Here is a 17819-nt window from a genome sequence, read left to right on the forward strand (position 1 = left end):
CCAGACATCATTGTAGTTCAGCTGTCTCTGGCGAAGCAGAAGCTGCAGTACAATCGTTCAAAAGTGGCCCAATAAATGAAAAATGAATGTCAATGTGTGTTTGTGTGGACTGTGTCAGTGTGTGTAGTTGTATCTTACTGGTCTGGCTCGTCACTGAAGTAGTAACGCACAACCCCAAATATGCCTGAATCTCGGTCTGTAGCCTGGAGAGAAAAACAGCAAAAAAACCCCACTTACTTTTATAATCAAGTTTACTTCTTTGATTTTACAGTTCATTCAGCTTCTGTTGTCCACCCGTGTTGTTTCTCATCCTTGTTTGTTGTTCTCATCTACTTTGGGTTTTGTTTCACATGTACCTGTCAAATTGTCCATGCTCTTTCGGGAGTTTTTTGGAATTGTAATTTCATGTGGCAAAATAAATAAAAAATGTTTTAACACCTCATTAAGTTTTATGTAAGCGGCTGCCTTCAAAAGCCAATGTGAAAACTGAAGGGAGGTAAATTCCTGACTGTGACTTGTTTATTAAAGCAGAGTAACCCCCCCGTCCATTTCATGTTAATGTAACCGTTAGATCATTCCTCAGCATTCATTTGTGCTTGTGTGTGTGAGGTTAACCAGTACTTTTAATAACATCGTCTGCCAATGACTTTTGCTGGGTTTATTAAATGTCTCACCCTAACAGCTGTCCCTGACTGTATGTTGATAACTTCACGATAAAACATGCAAAGCCATGCTTGGCTCGGAGGTGTTGATTGGATTTGATCTGATGAAAGAACTGATACATTTTCCTCATCCACATCCCCCACCACTGCCCGAGAAACGAGCCACAACTGCCGTCATATGTCGTGCAGATAAAAAATGGTGTCAGAGGAATGCAACATAAAGAGCAACACTTTCAGGAATCTTGTACTTCATGAAACACCAATCTGTCTTTGTAAACACATGCATGCACACACACGCACTGACGCGTACGCACAGGGTGTGTGTGTGCCGGCGTTGATGGATCGTGGCTGGAGAGGCTGTTGTAATAGAGTTCCACTTCAGTGGCTCTGCAGTCAGTTGAAGGGCCAAACTCGAACGTGTCTGCGGCCCGCTCTGTCAACCACGATGTTGGTCACCGTGATTCAGTGATGCCCCGATACCGGCCTTATTATGTACAACTGTGTGTGTGTGTGTGTGTTTGAAGGGTATACCATATTTTACATGTAGCTGTGACTTATACACTTCGTGAGTGTGTGTGTGTTTATAAGCGTTGAATGATAAGAGTCATAAGAGAGTATACACAACAGCGAATGGGCCAAAATGTGTGTTAGCTATTGCTCTGTTTTTGGCTGGGTGTGGATGTATGTGTGCGCATTTGAATGTCTCTGCATCTTAAATTGAATGCATTTATGGTTATGTATGTGTGCATCTGTGAGTGCCCATCTATGATGCCTCTCACAGATGGAACAACGGCTGCAGCTATCAATGTGTTTTTTCACCTTCTAAAAATGACACCATGCTGTTTAGCTCAAGCCTGTAATTTCACAGAGAGCTTCCACTACATCGTCCTTGATGGCGAATCGATGGTTTTTTAAATGTCCAAACGGCCCTCGCTTTGTTGTCAAGTGCACCGAAGCGCATCTTGCTGAACGAGTAGAAAGTGGGACGCTAAAATACATGTGAGGTGTTTGGAACTCCAGTCAGGTTCTTAAATTAACCTTTGAGTTTTCATCTGTCATGTCTCCATGACCTCATCATTTACTGCCACTCAACTGCCTCTCCCCCTTTTTGCATTTCTATCCATCCCTCTCCCATCCTACCTCCACCTCCTCCTTTATCTTTTTCTTTCTGTCTTTATCCCCCTTTCCTCCCTGCATCCTAAGCTCCGCCTCCATCTCCACTGTCTCCCCTCTCCTCTACATATCTCCCTTAGCACACGCTTCCCCCTCGAGGCCTCCTCTCCCTCCTTTGCTCCCTCTCTCCCAGGTGAGTGACAGGCCCATAAGTGCTCCAATGATAGCGGTGGGGGTGTTAGCGTGACAGCTATCGAGGCGGCGACAGGAGCCGGGCTCAGCCTGGGAGCTAATACTGCCTCTGCGGCCGAGCCCCTCTCGCCTTGACGACAGACAGTGAGGAAGAGAGAGACAGACGGAAAAGAGAGAGAGAGCCAAGATGGGGGGGGGGGGGGGGTTGGTATCCTATCTCCCAATCACCGTGACAGTACGGGCCGGTCACTTTGCCAACTGCTTGCCAAAGACTTTTAACTTTAGACGCAGAAGGCCTGCAGCAGATGGATGGTAGAGATTGGTTTGAGCAGGGATTTGCAGTACGTTAACACCTCTGGCCCGTATCGTTTACACCAGGGTATTATGCATTCGCTCCCCATAGCCGTGGGGGTTCAAAGTTCTTTTGTTTGGGGAGTTGGAGGGGACGGAAAAAGTGGGGTGCACGGGGAGAGTGTGATTGTACGATTTAATGAGGACAAATATGACATAGAAATAAAGCTGGGCAATCCGCCTAACTAATGTGCTTAATCACCTCACTGACAATTATGACAAGCATTTAAAGTACTGGGATGGTTCACTGGGATACATCGTTTTCATGTCATAGAAGCAATGCTGATGGATTCATTAACTATTTTCAGGGACCCTCCAATCAAATGAAAAAGCTTACAAAAACTGAAAGAAGTGTAGGGGATGCTCATCGCCATTGACTAAGATGGTGCAAAAGCCTGTTAGTTGATTCGCTGTTCTCTTACTGTCAAGATGCCCAGAGATGATACAGTTGCAGTTTATGTTGTAGATGGATGCTGGGCCCAGACTGCACTGATCAAAAATCTCCCTGTGCTAAGGAGCAGGGCCCTGAAGTATCAAAGTCAGTTTACTGATCAAAATCCAAACTAAGTTGTTTCAAAGAGTTTCTGCACAAAGTCAGTGCACTGCTGATTGCCAATACAAACTCTGCAAACCCATAGGGTCCTCAGGCAGTAACTACAAAAGAGAAATTAGTTCTCAGTTGACCAGTTTGGTTAAATGATGTGTTTCTTCCCTTCAGAAAGGCGAAGCCTGAAGGCTAACACTGTGTGTGTGTGTGTGTGTGTGTGTGTGTGTGTGTGTGTGTGTGTGTGTGTGTGTGTGTGTGTGTCGGTATGTATTTGGGTGTACCGGTGCGCTCATTTGTGTGTCTGCATGCCCGTTAATGCAAGTGTGACAGAATGTGTGCGATGATTGGAGTGTTTATAGGCAAAGTCTAGTGTGTATGGGGGTGCATATGACTGTGTGTGTGTGTGAAATAGATACAAAGAAAGAGATGCGCGGTGTTTCCAGGTTCATTCAGTCTTGGGCTAAATATGCACCTCAACCATTTACAGTGTAACCTCTTATTATCACACTCAATTGCTTTCAAGAAAAGGCTGAAATTAGAGCTTCCCCTCACAGGCGACAGGAAGACAGATGCAGTGAGTGAGTGAGTGAGTGAGTGAGTGAGTGAGTGAGTGAGTGAGTGAGTGTGAGAGAGAGAGAGAGAGTGTGTGTGTGTGTAAACTGGGGTTAGGTTGGAGGGGACACAGGAGCAGATAATCAGGCCAGCTATCTCATGGACAGTGAAGGAGGTAAAAGCTGCACAGGCTTTTCAATCGTGAGTGAGCTGGAATTTGAATTGATTGGCTCCTAAAATTGCTTTTTCTGCAGAAGCTTTGAGAGGCAAGGAAAAGGAAACCAATTACTGGCTGTCAAAGCCTGCTGTCAAAATAGAGATGACCCCCAGTCCAAACACAGACAACCTAAACACAATCACAACGAACAGCTAAAACACACACACACACACACAACCAACAGCACAGTAAAGATGTCCAGTTTCTAACAATCGTTGAGCGAGAGACAATGATGAGGACATGGTTGTCAGGTTCTCTCAGCTCTGGCTCACAGGATCACAGCTCATCCCTCACAAATGCTGTACAGGTGGGACACAGAGAACAGTTACTTACTAAATGAGCGCCTCTTCATGTTAACACGTATTGTGCTGTACGTGTGTGTGAGACGCACAAAGCAGAATCTTGATCCTGTGACTGTGACACACGCCGTGGTGCATGCGTCTGTGTATTTAAGCACTGCATCGTCACAGCAACGTTAGGGGACGTTTGTCGTGTCGCCCCCCCCCCCCCCCCACTGCACTTGCAGGCACCATGGGAATCAAACGTAAATTCAGAGTGAGATATATCACAGTATACAGCACGGGAGTAAATCATTTTCCTCAAATCATGTCTGCTCGATAATCATCAGGAAAAAATGTTTAAAACAATGAAAAAAGGTTTTTGTCGTTTTACTTTCACAAAGTAGTAACAGCTTTAACTGTTTCTCTCCTTACTGAACAAACAGTTTATACTTATTTTAACTGTCCAACACATTTTGTAAATGCAAATAACAGACATTTCTGTACTTATTATCACAAATCATTTTAAAGGCAACCAGAATCTACATCTGTCAGTGACAAGAAAAGTAAAAATTCTTGTCACTTTCATATTTATATATGTGACAACACACTAGCTTCCAACTGCACAATGATATTTTTTACTAAAACGCCAGTAGTACAAGTGTCAGACATATAGCTGAGATAAAACATGATCTCACTTAGTCGATCAATGGACTTAACTCTGACTTTACAACCAAATTTAGGTTTTAAAGTCTATCACTCCAGACCACCAAATAAAGTATTTTATTCCGTACGAATGTGTTGCACGGTTTATTATTTTTTATTTTTCAAAATGTGGGACAAGCGGACAAGTCCAAAATATTATATATCAGGTCACACAACAACTAACAGTGCGACTGAAAGGACGATGTGGATAATAGAAGGAACTTGAATTAGATATGTATGGCCTTGTCGAAACGTCTTGGTCTATGTTCCTATGAACACAAACTGCTGTAGGACTTCAGCAGAGATGAGGTGCAAAAATCCGTCACCCTACTTGGTCCCCGCAGTCCCCGAAGCTGTGACCCCGTGCACCTGCAGGGGTTTATGGCCGCTGTGTGTGTTTTTACTGCAGACACTTTAGTGTAATGGCGATGGGGAGCGTACGTTTACGACTGCTTTATTTCTCTTAACTATTACGAGCAGGTGGGGGTGCTCACAGCGACTGCTGGACAGGATTGAACAGCCTGTTTCTATTATCTCCCGACCACCCGGACAACAGAGGCAGAGCGAGCGAGAGATGCAACTTTTAACACTTATTTAACAATGTATACTTTTGTAAAGGAAGAGTCCAATAAAGTGGATGTCTTCACAGCATACTGTGACAGCTTGCAATTTAAATTCTACCGTTTGCATGCATACACAGCCACCATATAATGATTGCAACCACATGTGAATCACTGCAACAAAAAAAAAACCCAGCTGTTACCGCTGGAATAAAAAGGAAAGAGAGGAGTGTACTGTGGGCATAAGCTGGAGATAGAGGTTGAGCTGCCAGTGAAACGGCTTAATGCAGAGCTCTCTGTGGCTGGCAGCTTCCCATTGCAGACAGGCCTGGGTCCTCCCCCTCTCTTTCTGTCGTCAATGATGAAGCAATGAGATTAGCACAAGCACAGGGAGGATGTGGAGACGATAACGACTGAGGAGTAACTACTAGGGAGAGGACAAAGACAGCATGTGTGGATGAACATGGTCTCTATGGTCAGCAGGGCTGAGGTCAAGAAATGACACTACTTTTGTTTTATAACTAGGTTCAGGAACAAAGACGACGCCTTAAACACAACCCATTTCCATTTAAAAGTATCAAAGAAAACCTGAGCCCTTTCACTCCCCCTCTGACTCAGTTTTCAATGCGTGAACAGCTGACCAAACAAATTAACCAATGGAGAACAATCTTCAGCTCCACTACACTCCCCAAACTCCCTTTTCATCTCGTTTTGCAAGCCCACAGCTCTTTAGAGCGGATAGTAAACCAACCTCTGAGATCCTGTCTGTTCATCCTCACAAACATTGACACCCTGGTCCCACAATGTCAGATCACCCACGATGAGCGCCCTATTATTAACAGCGACGCTGTTTGAGCTCCCACATGCAGCTGGGCCTCACGCCTTTCATTACAAGAATGAATTATAATTACTGTTGTGACTACTACTCCATAAAGGCAGTAGCTAAACATCCTCCGCTCTGTAATTTATAAGCTTCTGCTAGAAGCATTCATCACTGCGCCTTCGCTCTAAAACATACAGCATCTGCACAGAGACTATAAAACACACAGTATGGCATCGGTAGAAGACGAAGAAGAAGACACTAATCCAAGAAGAATGCTGCATCTGATGTATTTTATAGAAGCAAGACAAACTATGTACATATTCTCTAAGGTAGAACCTGATGGGTTAGAGCTGGAGAGAGTAGAACAAAAGACAGGGAACCGCAGAGTGAATCAATGCAACACCTGAAAACCATTAGTAATCTAATGGTAAAACAGAGAAAGGGGAAGAAAACGATAACGGAGGGCATGTAATAAATAAGAAATGAAAGAAGGCAAATTCTCTGAAACCCGAGGAGAGAAAATCTGTGATTCTACTGGTACGAGCAGCTGCTGGAGTCTAAAGTCTCCAGGGTAAGATAGAGACCGAAAGACGGAGTGAGGGAGAAAAGGACAGAGACAAAAGAGTAAATCACAATAAATATTTATCATGACAAGTAATGCTTCACACCATAAATATTAAACAGCCACTGCCTGTGTGTATACTACTATGTAAAGCATAAGCGTCCACAGGGACGCAGGAGCGGGCACCGAGTAATGCAGCGACCAGCATACGCTCTGATCAGATGAGCGATGAATATTAACCCAAACAAAGCATTTCAATGACATCAGGCCGCCTGTTTGGCACTTTTTTAAAAACAACTGGGGACCAATATGCAGAATTTAAATCAGCATAAAGCATCATATAAACACCATCCAGACCCCACCCTCTTTATGTATCAGCCACCTTAAACACATTGTTGATAAAGGGCAAAACACTTTCATGCTCGGGAAACAGCAGTGCTCTTCAAAATCACTGTGAGAGAAACTACTATCGGTCTCAGAGTTACTGTAAGAGCAGGGGATACAACTTTATCTGATGATCCTCTCTGCTTGCCGTATTTACTCATTAGTTTGCACTTCAGTCAACATAATCCACGAGTACAGAGATGAGTTACCATCACCGAGGATGTTCGCAGATCAGGTTGGGAGGAAGCAATGCGCTAACAAATAGGTCATCAGTAATGTGATGAGTACTGAATGGACAAACACTTTGCTGAACACTCATCACAGATATAGTCTGTGTTAGAATATTGTTGGCATACACACATTCACAACAGATGGGGAAATCAGTTAATTGCTTTCTTTTGGGATGGCTACAGCTCAGGGGGTAGAGCGGTCATCCACGAACAGGAACAGCAAGTTGTTCGATCTCTGGCCGCTGCAGCCTCTGTTGACGTGCCCTTGGGCAAGATACTGAACCCAAAATTGCTGTTTATCGCTCGAGATGAGCAAGTCGTTCCTTGTATAGTGGGAATTGGAGAATGCTGGCTTGTGCTGTAAAGCAGTTTGAGTGGAAGCTAAGACTAAAAGAAGCACCATATAAATGCAGCCCATTTACCATTGAGGTCAATGAGTGGATTGATACGTAGCGATCTGTATGCTCAATACAAAGCTAGGGTCAGCCGCTATCTTAGCTTAGCATAGCGATTGGAAACAGCGGGGAAACAGCTAGATGTTGCTCTCCACAACTGTACCAGCAAATATAGAAACCACAAGGTGCTAACAGGGTGTTACGGCTAAAATAATAATTTGCTTTCGAGGTGCAGGTACATGTGTTTTAGCTGCCCCGCTTCCAGTCTATATGCTAACATTAGCTAATCGGCTCCTGGCTCTAGCTTAATGCACAGACGTGAGTGATGCAAGTCACAGCAATCTTCTAAGCAAATAAGAAACATTTCCCCAAAATGTCTAACTCGTCTTTTATTGAATCCATTTGTGTGTTTGTGTGTTGCTGTATATCGCGGAGGGCTGGCCAGGCCACCTTGAGAGAGTAAGAATGAAAGAGCCGTCCTCCCTTTTGGTGCTAAAACATAATTTGGCCACCATCTGCTGCACCCCACAGCCATCTGACAGAGAACACCGAGAGGCTAGTCTCAGCCTCACAATCTGGTTATATTGTAATGCCTTGAGTTGTTCACTGCACTTAAACATGCAGACAGTTTGGGCTGCTGGAAGAGATTGAGTGAGACAGGTGCGCAGAGAATCACGGAAATGAAGAAGTCCCCGCAAATCAAATGACACTCTTAAAAGCGCAGGTACGGAGAGATGTAAAACAAAGTTCAGAATATAATAAGCAGGAGTTAAGTGCACAGGTAGTCCACGTTGTGTAATAACCAGTTGTTAGGGGCCTCATGTATTCGTTTTCTCACAATTAACACTTCAACTCAAAATGCTTTCCTGCAGTTGGTGGGCGACATGACTTGTCCTTAGCAGTGGGGTGATGGACATGTTACCTTATTATCGTACTTGGTGCCGACTCACAGGAGTGGGTTGAAAAGTGCTCTTGCACAAGGCTATTGTACATTTCTCTACTCTATGCTTTAGAATATATTACATTGAATTAATTTACAATAGGACCATTTCTCCACTCCCACTGAACACTATGGCGCAGAGAACCAGAGAACCAGAGAACCAGAACCAGAGAACCAGAACCAGAGAACCAGCCCTTTGATGGATCCGACTTCTTTCTGTGCTTCACTTTGTAACTTATTTTATAGGTTGCGTGGACGCACCGTCCATTCCAAGATGAATACCTTATTGTTCACACAAACATTAGTCGCTTGTTTGATCAGATTGCATTCAATGGATTACAACCGGTGTAACATGTTGCCGAAATTACTAATGAACTACATTATGGCAAACACACATAAGTAAACAAGTCTGTTCAAACACATTACTGAAGACACACGCCCACACACACACACACACACACACACACACACACACACACACACACACACACACACACACACACACACACACACACACACACACACACACACACACACACACACACACACACACAGACACACATAAATGGTAATCTTATAGGATAACAAATGAAGAAAGGCCTACAATGACCAATGACTTTGGTTTTAGTGTTGACTTTGATATTGTTGTGTATAGCTTATATATGTGTGTGTGTGTGTGTGTGTGTGTAGTTCTAGTTCTCAGCCTCAGAGAAAAGCTAGCTGAGTACAGGAAACATCTGTTTAATCTGTGTGTGTGTTTTGTCTCCAGTGGCATCTCAGAGTGCTTGAGTGTGTGTGTGTGTGTGTGTGTGTGTCTCATCTGTGTGTGAGAACAGGTCAGAATATCAAAACCCTCATCTAACAGTGTATGTATACGAGTGCTGCCATCCATGCCAGTGCAGTCCTCACGTCTCATTCTATTTACAGCCCATTCGCCTCTCTACACACCCAGCAATCAGGATTCCACGGCGGTCTGCACGCTGCAGCACGAGGCCAACATCAGCCAGACTTATCGGGTATTAGACTGGCCTGCAATCTCCCTTTCATCAGCAACCAGTCTATAAACGCTATTGATTTTCACACTGTGCTTTTTTTTGCACTTGTATCTAGTGGATTGTGGGCATTCTGTCACAGGAATGACTGGTAATGAATAATAATTCAGAATTACAGGGAGGTGATTGGAGATTTCTTTCCGATCTGGTTCAACGTAGCGGCTGCTGCACAGGACAGTAACTGAGGCCACTCTGAGGAGACGAGTAGCCTCAGGGACACTTTAACTGTGAGGAACTAAACAAAGGGAACAATAACTGACCTTGAGGGAGTGAACAATGAAGATATTTCTTAAGCGCTGTTCTAACTGGATTAGTCTAAATGGAGGTTCTAGTGACCTATCTAATATGAATCCAATATGAACAGTAAGACATTCTAAGATCACCCGATGATATTTCCCTAATGCTGTACTGTTTCTGTTTCATTCTGTGCAACATGTAAGAGTAGAATATAGAACTTTATGTCTCAGCTATAAGCATAACTTTGAAGGTAATAATTGCATCCTGCCAAAGTGATTCTCTAGACTTACATACACAGCAACAATCACACTACTGGACTTGACCTTAGAAGTCATTTAGTCTGAATTGAGGACTTTTTGACGATGCTGTGGTGAGTTCAAGCTAAGCGAAACTGTGTTGGCAGTATATATTGAATTCTGCTTTTGCATATGAAGTTGAACCAGGGTTTAAGTTAAGCCACAGTTGAGTCACAGATTGTCTCTAACGTCTAAAAGATGCCTTAGTTGCCCACGTGGTCATTCAGTGTGGTAAATACACAGGGTCTCAGCATTACAGTGACCCGGTGCAGATGGTGAGGGAGTTACTCAGTTGTGATTGTTTGTGCTGTTCTCGGAGGCAGCCTAGCTTGAATCAAAACTCATATGTCCCAGGAGAGTACTGTGTTACATGGCGAAAACAAACAAGCTACCATTTCATTCTCAATAAAACAAGCCCCATAAAAGTTACTAAGTCAGGTTTATTGTCATCTATTTAGATTCCAGTTCAAGTTCTCCTCAGCGATAAATTATAATAATCCATTGAGTAATTAATCACATTCTCGGCTGTGCGTAGTGCGCACTATACCGTGGTTTCTTAAGACACTCACCAGGATACGGAGCAGTGAAGTACCAGGGGGGGTGTTTTCAGGAAGGCTGATGTTGTACAGCGGTCTGCTGAAGATGGGCCGGTTGTCATTCTCATTGATTAGCTCAATAAAGACACGAGCGAAACCCACATGGTCGGACATGGACTCGTTGGCATAGAGCTGGGGAGCGAGAACAAGGAGTAAGATATACATATATGCAATTCAGTTCAAGTAAAACTGTAAAGGTTGAACATTGGTTTATCGAAATAGAATATTTCATGTTAAAAAAATTCCAATCATGATTTGCTGTTGTGCCAAAGAAATAACGCAATGTCGTAAATAAGTGACTTGTTTTGGAGATTTTGAATGATACACATAGCGGAGCACCCTCTGGTTCTGTAAAGCACTCAGGGGTAAATGAAGGTAACCGAGTACCAATTTCACTGCTCAAACAAGGCTGCAGCGTTGATGATGTGATATGACCCCAGTCCAACTGAGTGTCCAAACAAATTAAAGCAAGTTGCAAAAAAAACATAATGAAGCTGTACAATCATGGTTGTAGCCTCAGAGTTCCAGAGAAGGACAGAGGAGCTGCTCCGTCTGCAACTACTCAATGCTTGGTCATCTAAAGATGCCTCCTCTTATTCAACTTTGAGTCCTTTACAAAATGATTCCGTTTGACATTTACAATGATTGAAAATGTCATCAGCAAGTTGAGCTCCTATGTAAGCCTCCTATACTTCTTGAGCAATATATCAGCCAGAAAGCTGTGCTTTATCCCCTCCGCCTGTATGTAAAGCTGAAAACTCACCGAGAAGCTGTAGCTGCGAATGTTTTCAAAGTCCAGTGGCATGGCCACCCGCACTCTGATGTCGGCACGCCCCTGTACTGCCGTGGGGGAGATGGTGAAGTACTCAGAATTGTTTCCTCTCAGAAACACCTGGAACATGCTGTTCACCCCCTGTCATACAATAATAAGAGAAAGGAGAGTAAGGAGAACCAGAGAGAACCAGATCTACAGCCTCACAGTTTACGGTGCAAAATGACTTTTTATCACGTTCGACATTTGTGTGAAATTGTCATAATTAGCAAATGATTCACGGCACAATGGCCTTGACCTTTGATCTTTGACCAGCAAAATCTGATCAGTTCATCCTTGAGACCAAGTGGACGTTTGTGCCAAATTTGAAAAATTCCCTCCAGACACTCCGGTGATATTGTGTTCACGAGAATGGATCGGATGAACGGACAATCTAAAAACATTATGCCTCCAGTCACGGCTGGAGGCATAGAGAGAGGTTGTTGAGAGAGCGAGGGCGGTTGATGATGAATATCTTCCGTCTAACTGGAGAAGAATGTAGATGATAAAATCTAAGACACTGTATATCTATCGAGTGTGATGAATACATCAGACAAAGGATACGATTCATAACAAAAGTTACAGATACTGTATTCATACACAGAAAGGAACTGAAGATTCACCAACAACGTACAATAATCGTTTTTAACACTTCAAGCATCAAGGCTTCGTACCCAGAATCATTTACATCGACTGTGATAGTAGAAAAATAATCACAAACTTCACTAGCAACCAATAGAAAGAGGTCAAAGGTCAGGCCATTGTGCAGTAATAATAATAAATGTTGTTAGACATTGGGGCGGCTGCAGCTGAGGAAGGGGAGCGGGTTGTCCTTTAATCACAAGGTTGGCAGTTCGATCCCCGACTCTGTGTCTTTGAGCAAGACACTGAAGCTCTAGTTGCTTCCGGTGGGCAGGCCAGCACCTTGCATGGCAGCTCCGCCATCATTGGTGTGTGAGTGAGAGGCAAGTTAGGGTGCTTTTTATAAGGTGGAACCAATTATAAAGAGCTTGTTCCTGTTGCCGCTAAACAAGCTGGCAGTGGGGACGCTAACGCTCAAATCATTTCAGGGTCCAGTTCACATTTGACCGGGAGAGCTGCGCTTTGCTGGAAGAGGAGGCAGCCAGTAACAAAAAAAACATTAAGAGACAGATTAGACTGCACAACAGACGTAAGAATCTTGTCCCCTAATTTAAATTTCCCTTCATCTCCTACTGTTTCCCATTATGCTGATAAGCATTTGAGTGCAGCATGGAGTAAATGCCCATATACTGCGCACAGACCTGGGCACAGTATGACCGACTGGGATGGTTATCCAGCCGGTGAAGAAGGTTGAAACCGTGTGCTTTAATCATCACAGTGCGTGTTTTATGAGAGCGAAAGAGGAGATCATGTGACGCCTGATGACAACCATGATTATCCACCTCAATACAGACACACGTGTCTGTTTGGTTTTAGGCTCGCTACACTGTATGTTGGAAAGACAATGTTAGATGGAGTCCGGTTTAGATATGTTCTGCATTACTGGGTGGGTCTGTATGATGAAGTATGTATGATGTCTCTTACTTCTCTTTTTCTGAGATAAATCCCGAAGTGCAAAGGCGTCGTGGGTAAACATAAACAGAGTCAGGGTCAAAATGACATCACGGCCCTGAGAAGCCTGTGGCTGTCATGAGCTGAGAAAACCTCTCTAGATCCCTCCTGTCTTGATATATAAAGCTGCAGGGCGACCAATCATGTAGCCATTGTGGCAGACAGGAGGAAGACGGGTGGAGGTGGTCGATTGGCATTCTGCTGGCGGTTGAAATAGCCCCCTTGTTTTTGTTTTCATCTCTGGGAGAACCATTGTGGCTGATGACTCCTATTTAAAAGACCATCCAATATGCAGGGATGTCACCTCAAACTGCCCATAAACGTAATTGCCCGTCCATTTGCGTCTGCCTTTAGAAGCCCCCAATAAAAGCACCCTGTCAGACGCGACTGCCACAAAGTTCAGTGACAAGTTCCAGCAGCAAAAGTTTTATGGATGCTCACCGAGCAGAAGAGGATATGAAGGGAGCAGACAGACGGGGAGAGAGAGAGAGGTAACTACCACTTGTGTCATCGTCTAAGAAATGAAATGTCTGCCTATAATCCATCGCACTTGGAAAAAGTGAGATTAAAGCACAGGTGTAGCAGGGTGTGAACGAGTGTGTGAATCGGCACTGACATGCAGGTTTAACGGATCAAAACTGCAAGACAATAAAAACGTGGCATCGATTTTACTCCTTGGAATGGATGCATGTGCGACTCTCTGGCAGCAGTGTTACAATGCAAGACGGGTAGAGCACGGGCTATTTCTGTGTCTCCAGCACACAACTTGAGAGCACAACGGCATTCAACATTTTTGTGCAAAACCCTGCTTCCTTGAGCGCTTCCTGATGCTTTTTGTTTTGTTATATTATGATAAATAAGCAGTCAGCGGTGGCTGCTAATGGACTGGTTCTGAGGGAGTGCTTCCTAATGCAGCATCTCTGGTGAATCTGGTTAAAAACATCTCGGAATTACCATAGCCATTCCCCAATTTGCGGTGAGCAATCCTAGCTTGGAGATACTGTAATGTGAGGTGGCTCGGTACCTCCCCAGACAGTGTGCAGCGTTTTTGTAGTGCTAAAACGTTGGGTGGTAACCTCCAGAGGGAACCTCCTATCACATGCCAGGTGTCTGGGTCGTCAGCCCGCCTGAGAGTGCAGCACTCACTGTACTCCCCCCTCTGCCTCAGCATTGCAACACATCATCCATGGAATGCATAAACAGACTCCTGCTATCTCTCCTTAACGTGCTTCCTTCCTGTCCTGTTCTCTCACTCTCTTCTTGCTCCACCAATTATTCAGACTTCTGGCTTTGCTCCAATGCAAACTACTTTCTGTTCAACTATTTTTCTTACAGTTCCTCCTCTTCTGTCTCTCTTTTCTCTCCACCTCTTTCTCGACCCACTTGACTTGCAGTTATCTGTCAAATTCCACCCTGGCGGCTGCTGTGCCTGAATCAATCAGAGTTGACTTGCTTTCGGCTTATCTGCACCCTCGGTGATTGATTTTCCTCGTTAGGTATAATTTGATGCTCTATCCCATCTCTTCCAGAGCAAATTAAATTGTAGTCGAGTCCGATGCGCTGGTGTGAGCGAGCGTGTGCACATGTGAGAGGGGGAGAGAGAAAGTGAGAGCTAGAGAGAGACCGAGTGGTGGAGCAAGCGTAAAGTGAAAAAGTGTTGTGTGTGTGTGTGTGTGAGACTGTGTGTCGCCACAGTATGTTGACAGATACAACTAATGGAACACAGCGGACACACTAAAGCATGCTGTTGTACATGGCTGCTGACAGTCCACACACACACACACTGACACACACACACACACTCACGCACAGCTGCCATGTAAGTAGTTTCAGCGGCTGATGCTCTTATTGGCTGCTGAATTTAAAAAATAAATCTGAACCTAGAGCTATGTAGCTCTCCTAGCTGTCTTTGTAGGAAGATCTTATCTGATTAAATCAAGAATGGGTATCTGCCCATAGAGTCCAATCTGAGACTGATATTTACTAAAATGTTGACATTGAAATAACATCGGTAGACAACTTAACCAGACACACCTTATCTTTTGTGGAAAACATGTAATTGTGTGATATTGTGTGATATTGTATGAATGAAAGACTCCTGAGATTGATGTGAATCAATCAGCTGAAGAGAAGATGTATCACTTTGATAGTGTTGTTGGAACTACAGGAAACGTAGTCGTTGGCGGTGCTTCAGAGTGGAGGCTGCAGAGAGAACTTTAAGCAGACAACAGAAAAGTTTTATTTTGGCCCGTCATCAAGTTACTCGTGGTATTAACGTTAATTCCATTAAGTGCTGCTGGCAACATTCATCATTTCTGCCGGTGAAAGTGACGATCAGAGATAACAGATTCATTAGTGTTGGAGCTCAGTGGATCTGTGTGTTTTGCCAACCGCCGTGTCTTCTTTCAGAGGTACTTGCACCGCTGCGGCGGAATTAAATCTTAATTTTCACTTGCATGAAGTAAAATGTAGAGGTTGACGCTCGTAAAGGGGAACAAAGCTGCAGCACTGGCAGGCTGAGGTAGACAGAACCGCAGAGTACAGTAAAGACAAGATCAGCGTTAATTGATCCGATACCGGTTTGTCCGTTTTGGGCCAGATAAGATCCTAGATTCTTAGGACCTGCTCGGGACATTTCTACGAATAATCGAGAGATACCGATGCAGCATGCTGTCAGTGCAACCTTATCTGGATGAGAGTATCAGCCCAATGACAAGAATGTTGTGACTGTGCCAGCCATCAGGACGTGATCCACCCACCTCGTCCTTGTCTTCGGCCTGGATGAAGAGGGGAAGGGCAAAGCCCACCTGGGCCAGTTCAGTGATGACGACCCGATACTCAGAGCTGTTGAACGTCGGGGCGTTGTCATTCTTGTCAATTAACAGGATGGTAAAGGCGGTCCTCACTGTTGCGTCTGATGGACTGCGATCCTCTTTCAACTCTGTGGCCTTGTAGAGGGACAACAGAGGGAAGAGAGAGAGAGAGAGAGAGAGAGAGAGAGAGAGAGAGAGAGAGAGAGAGAGAGAGAGATTTGATTGCACTGAAAATGTCATTTTGGATGGAGGTGGTCAGCACGCAATCTCAGCCAGGTATTTACAGCTGTTCATTTATTGGATCAAAAGGTGGACAGACGGACTCAAAGCAATCATAGGAATAGGCTCAAAGTGAGGGCAGGAGAGGGCCAGCACATGTACATCCACACATCCACATACATCCACACGCACACACAATGAGATTTAGGAGAACGGAGTCCCGTTAAGAAGACACAATTACGCACTCTCTCATTTTCTGGCTGTCTGAGTATTGAAGATGTGAGGCAGGAGAGAAAGATAGGAGTGGGCAGCTATGGTCTTTTATTGATGGAAGAGTGTCTCAAGCAATAGGAGAAGCGGCGGGGAGCAACACGCTGGTCTCTGGGTAATCAAGGTAGTTTAGCCTCTCTTGTCCTGAAGCCACTGAATCATTTGACCTCCACCTCCACACGCTCAGCACCATCTAAGCTGCCTGAAGTTGAGAAATTAGTTGTATTACTTTGGCCCACCGTAATCAATAGTAGCACCACCTAAGAAAGCAGAAGGGGAGAGAGGGAGAGAAAATGTAGAGGGAAAAAATCCATATCTTATAAATATATTTTTGGGCAGCGTTTTTTATTTTATTTTTCATTTTCAGCACTTTCGCTGATTCTACTTTTCTTCTTTGTAATTATTGATTTCAATTAAAAAGATACACTGAGAGTGGAATATGTAAGCCGGCATCATTTTTTTGTATTAAACCTTATAGTCAGTTGTATCACAATGTCATATTCCTCATATTGTTTCTGAGCAATAATCGCAGCCACACGAGTAAATACACGAGTGCTAGTGAAACCATTAGGTGCTCTTAAGGGCCATTTATCGTGCTGTACAGATGCAAACCATTTCACTTGACATGCCATCAAACCCCCAATGTAACATTGCAGTTACACGGGGTCTTTGATCGCAAATCCTTCCACATTCAGTTGCACTTGGAAATCCATTTCACGGACCCTCTCACACCCTGTGGGAAACACTTGGTGTACAATACTGGAAGAGAAAGATGACGACAAGAAAAAGGTGGGAAGGGGGTGGCGTGAGAGGGCAGGACTGACATGCTAAAAGATAGACTTTAGGCTCAGTGGAGAGAGCGTGGGATTCAGACTGCACCTGCGTCAAAAGAAGCAAAAAGAAAGAGGCGGGGGGGGGGGGGGGCAAAGGAGCCCTTAGCGTTGAGGAGGACTCTAAATCCTTTTCCTTTATCTTGTCCTCCTCTGCTCCCCCTTTTCCTCCCTGGCTGACACAAAGCTCTGAGAGGGACATTATCACAGAATCACAAACGTCTTCACTGACGAGCCCAATCAAGGCTCTTGAATTCGTCTGCGCCACATTTGTGCAACGCCATATTGACACAGCGTCTTTAAAAATATATGATACTGCAGGAATCTTGTATTTCGTCGATGAAGTATCGATCTTGGAGTCTTTCTTAATTATAGAAGTGCGTATCTACCTCAAAGGCCGTCACAATAGGTATAGGAGGCGCGGTACAAGGTGAAGTGCTGCATTTAGCAGGTCTTTTGAGGCTAAATCAAACCCAGAGCCTGCATTGATTTAACACACTATCATACTGTATCAAAGCCCTCTCTTGATCCACAGGCGAAAAAACAGACTTTCGATCCCTTCTCTGGCCTGCGACAGTCCCTCCATCCCCC

The 17819-nt window shown here is 44.3% G+C and overlaps 1 protein-coding gene across 1 annotated transcript in view; it reads right to left on the reverse strand.

Annotated features, from left to right (window-relative positions):
- The window catches only part of cdh23 (cadherin-related 23), a gene marked incomplete at its 5' end in the record, with an annotated part of 136382 nt that overhangs the window by 50367 nt on the left and 68196 nt on the right, over positions 1–17819 (reverse strand). The window contains 4 exons of the mRNA XM_079280584.1: positions 139–203; positions 10666–10824; positions 11456–11605; positions 15856–16044. Of these exons, the coding sequence (XP_079136710.1) occupies positions 139–203; positions 10666–10824; positions 11456–11605; positions 15856–16044 (563 nt within the window). The remainder of the gene's footprint in view (positions 1–138; positions 204–10665; positions 10825–11455; positions 11606–15855; positions 16045–17819) is intronic.

This window comes from Melanostigma gelatinosum (assembly GCF_949748355.1).
Source record: "Melanostigma gelatinosum genome assembly, chromosome: 12".
NCBI lineage: Eukaryota > Metazoa > Chordata > Actinopteri > Perciformes > Zoarcidae > Melanostigma > Melanostigma gelatinosum.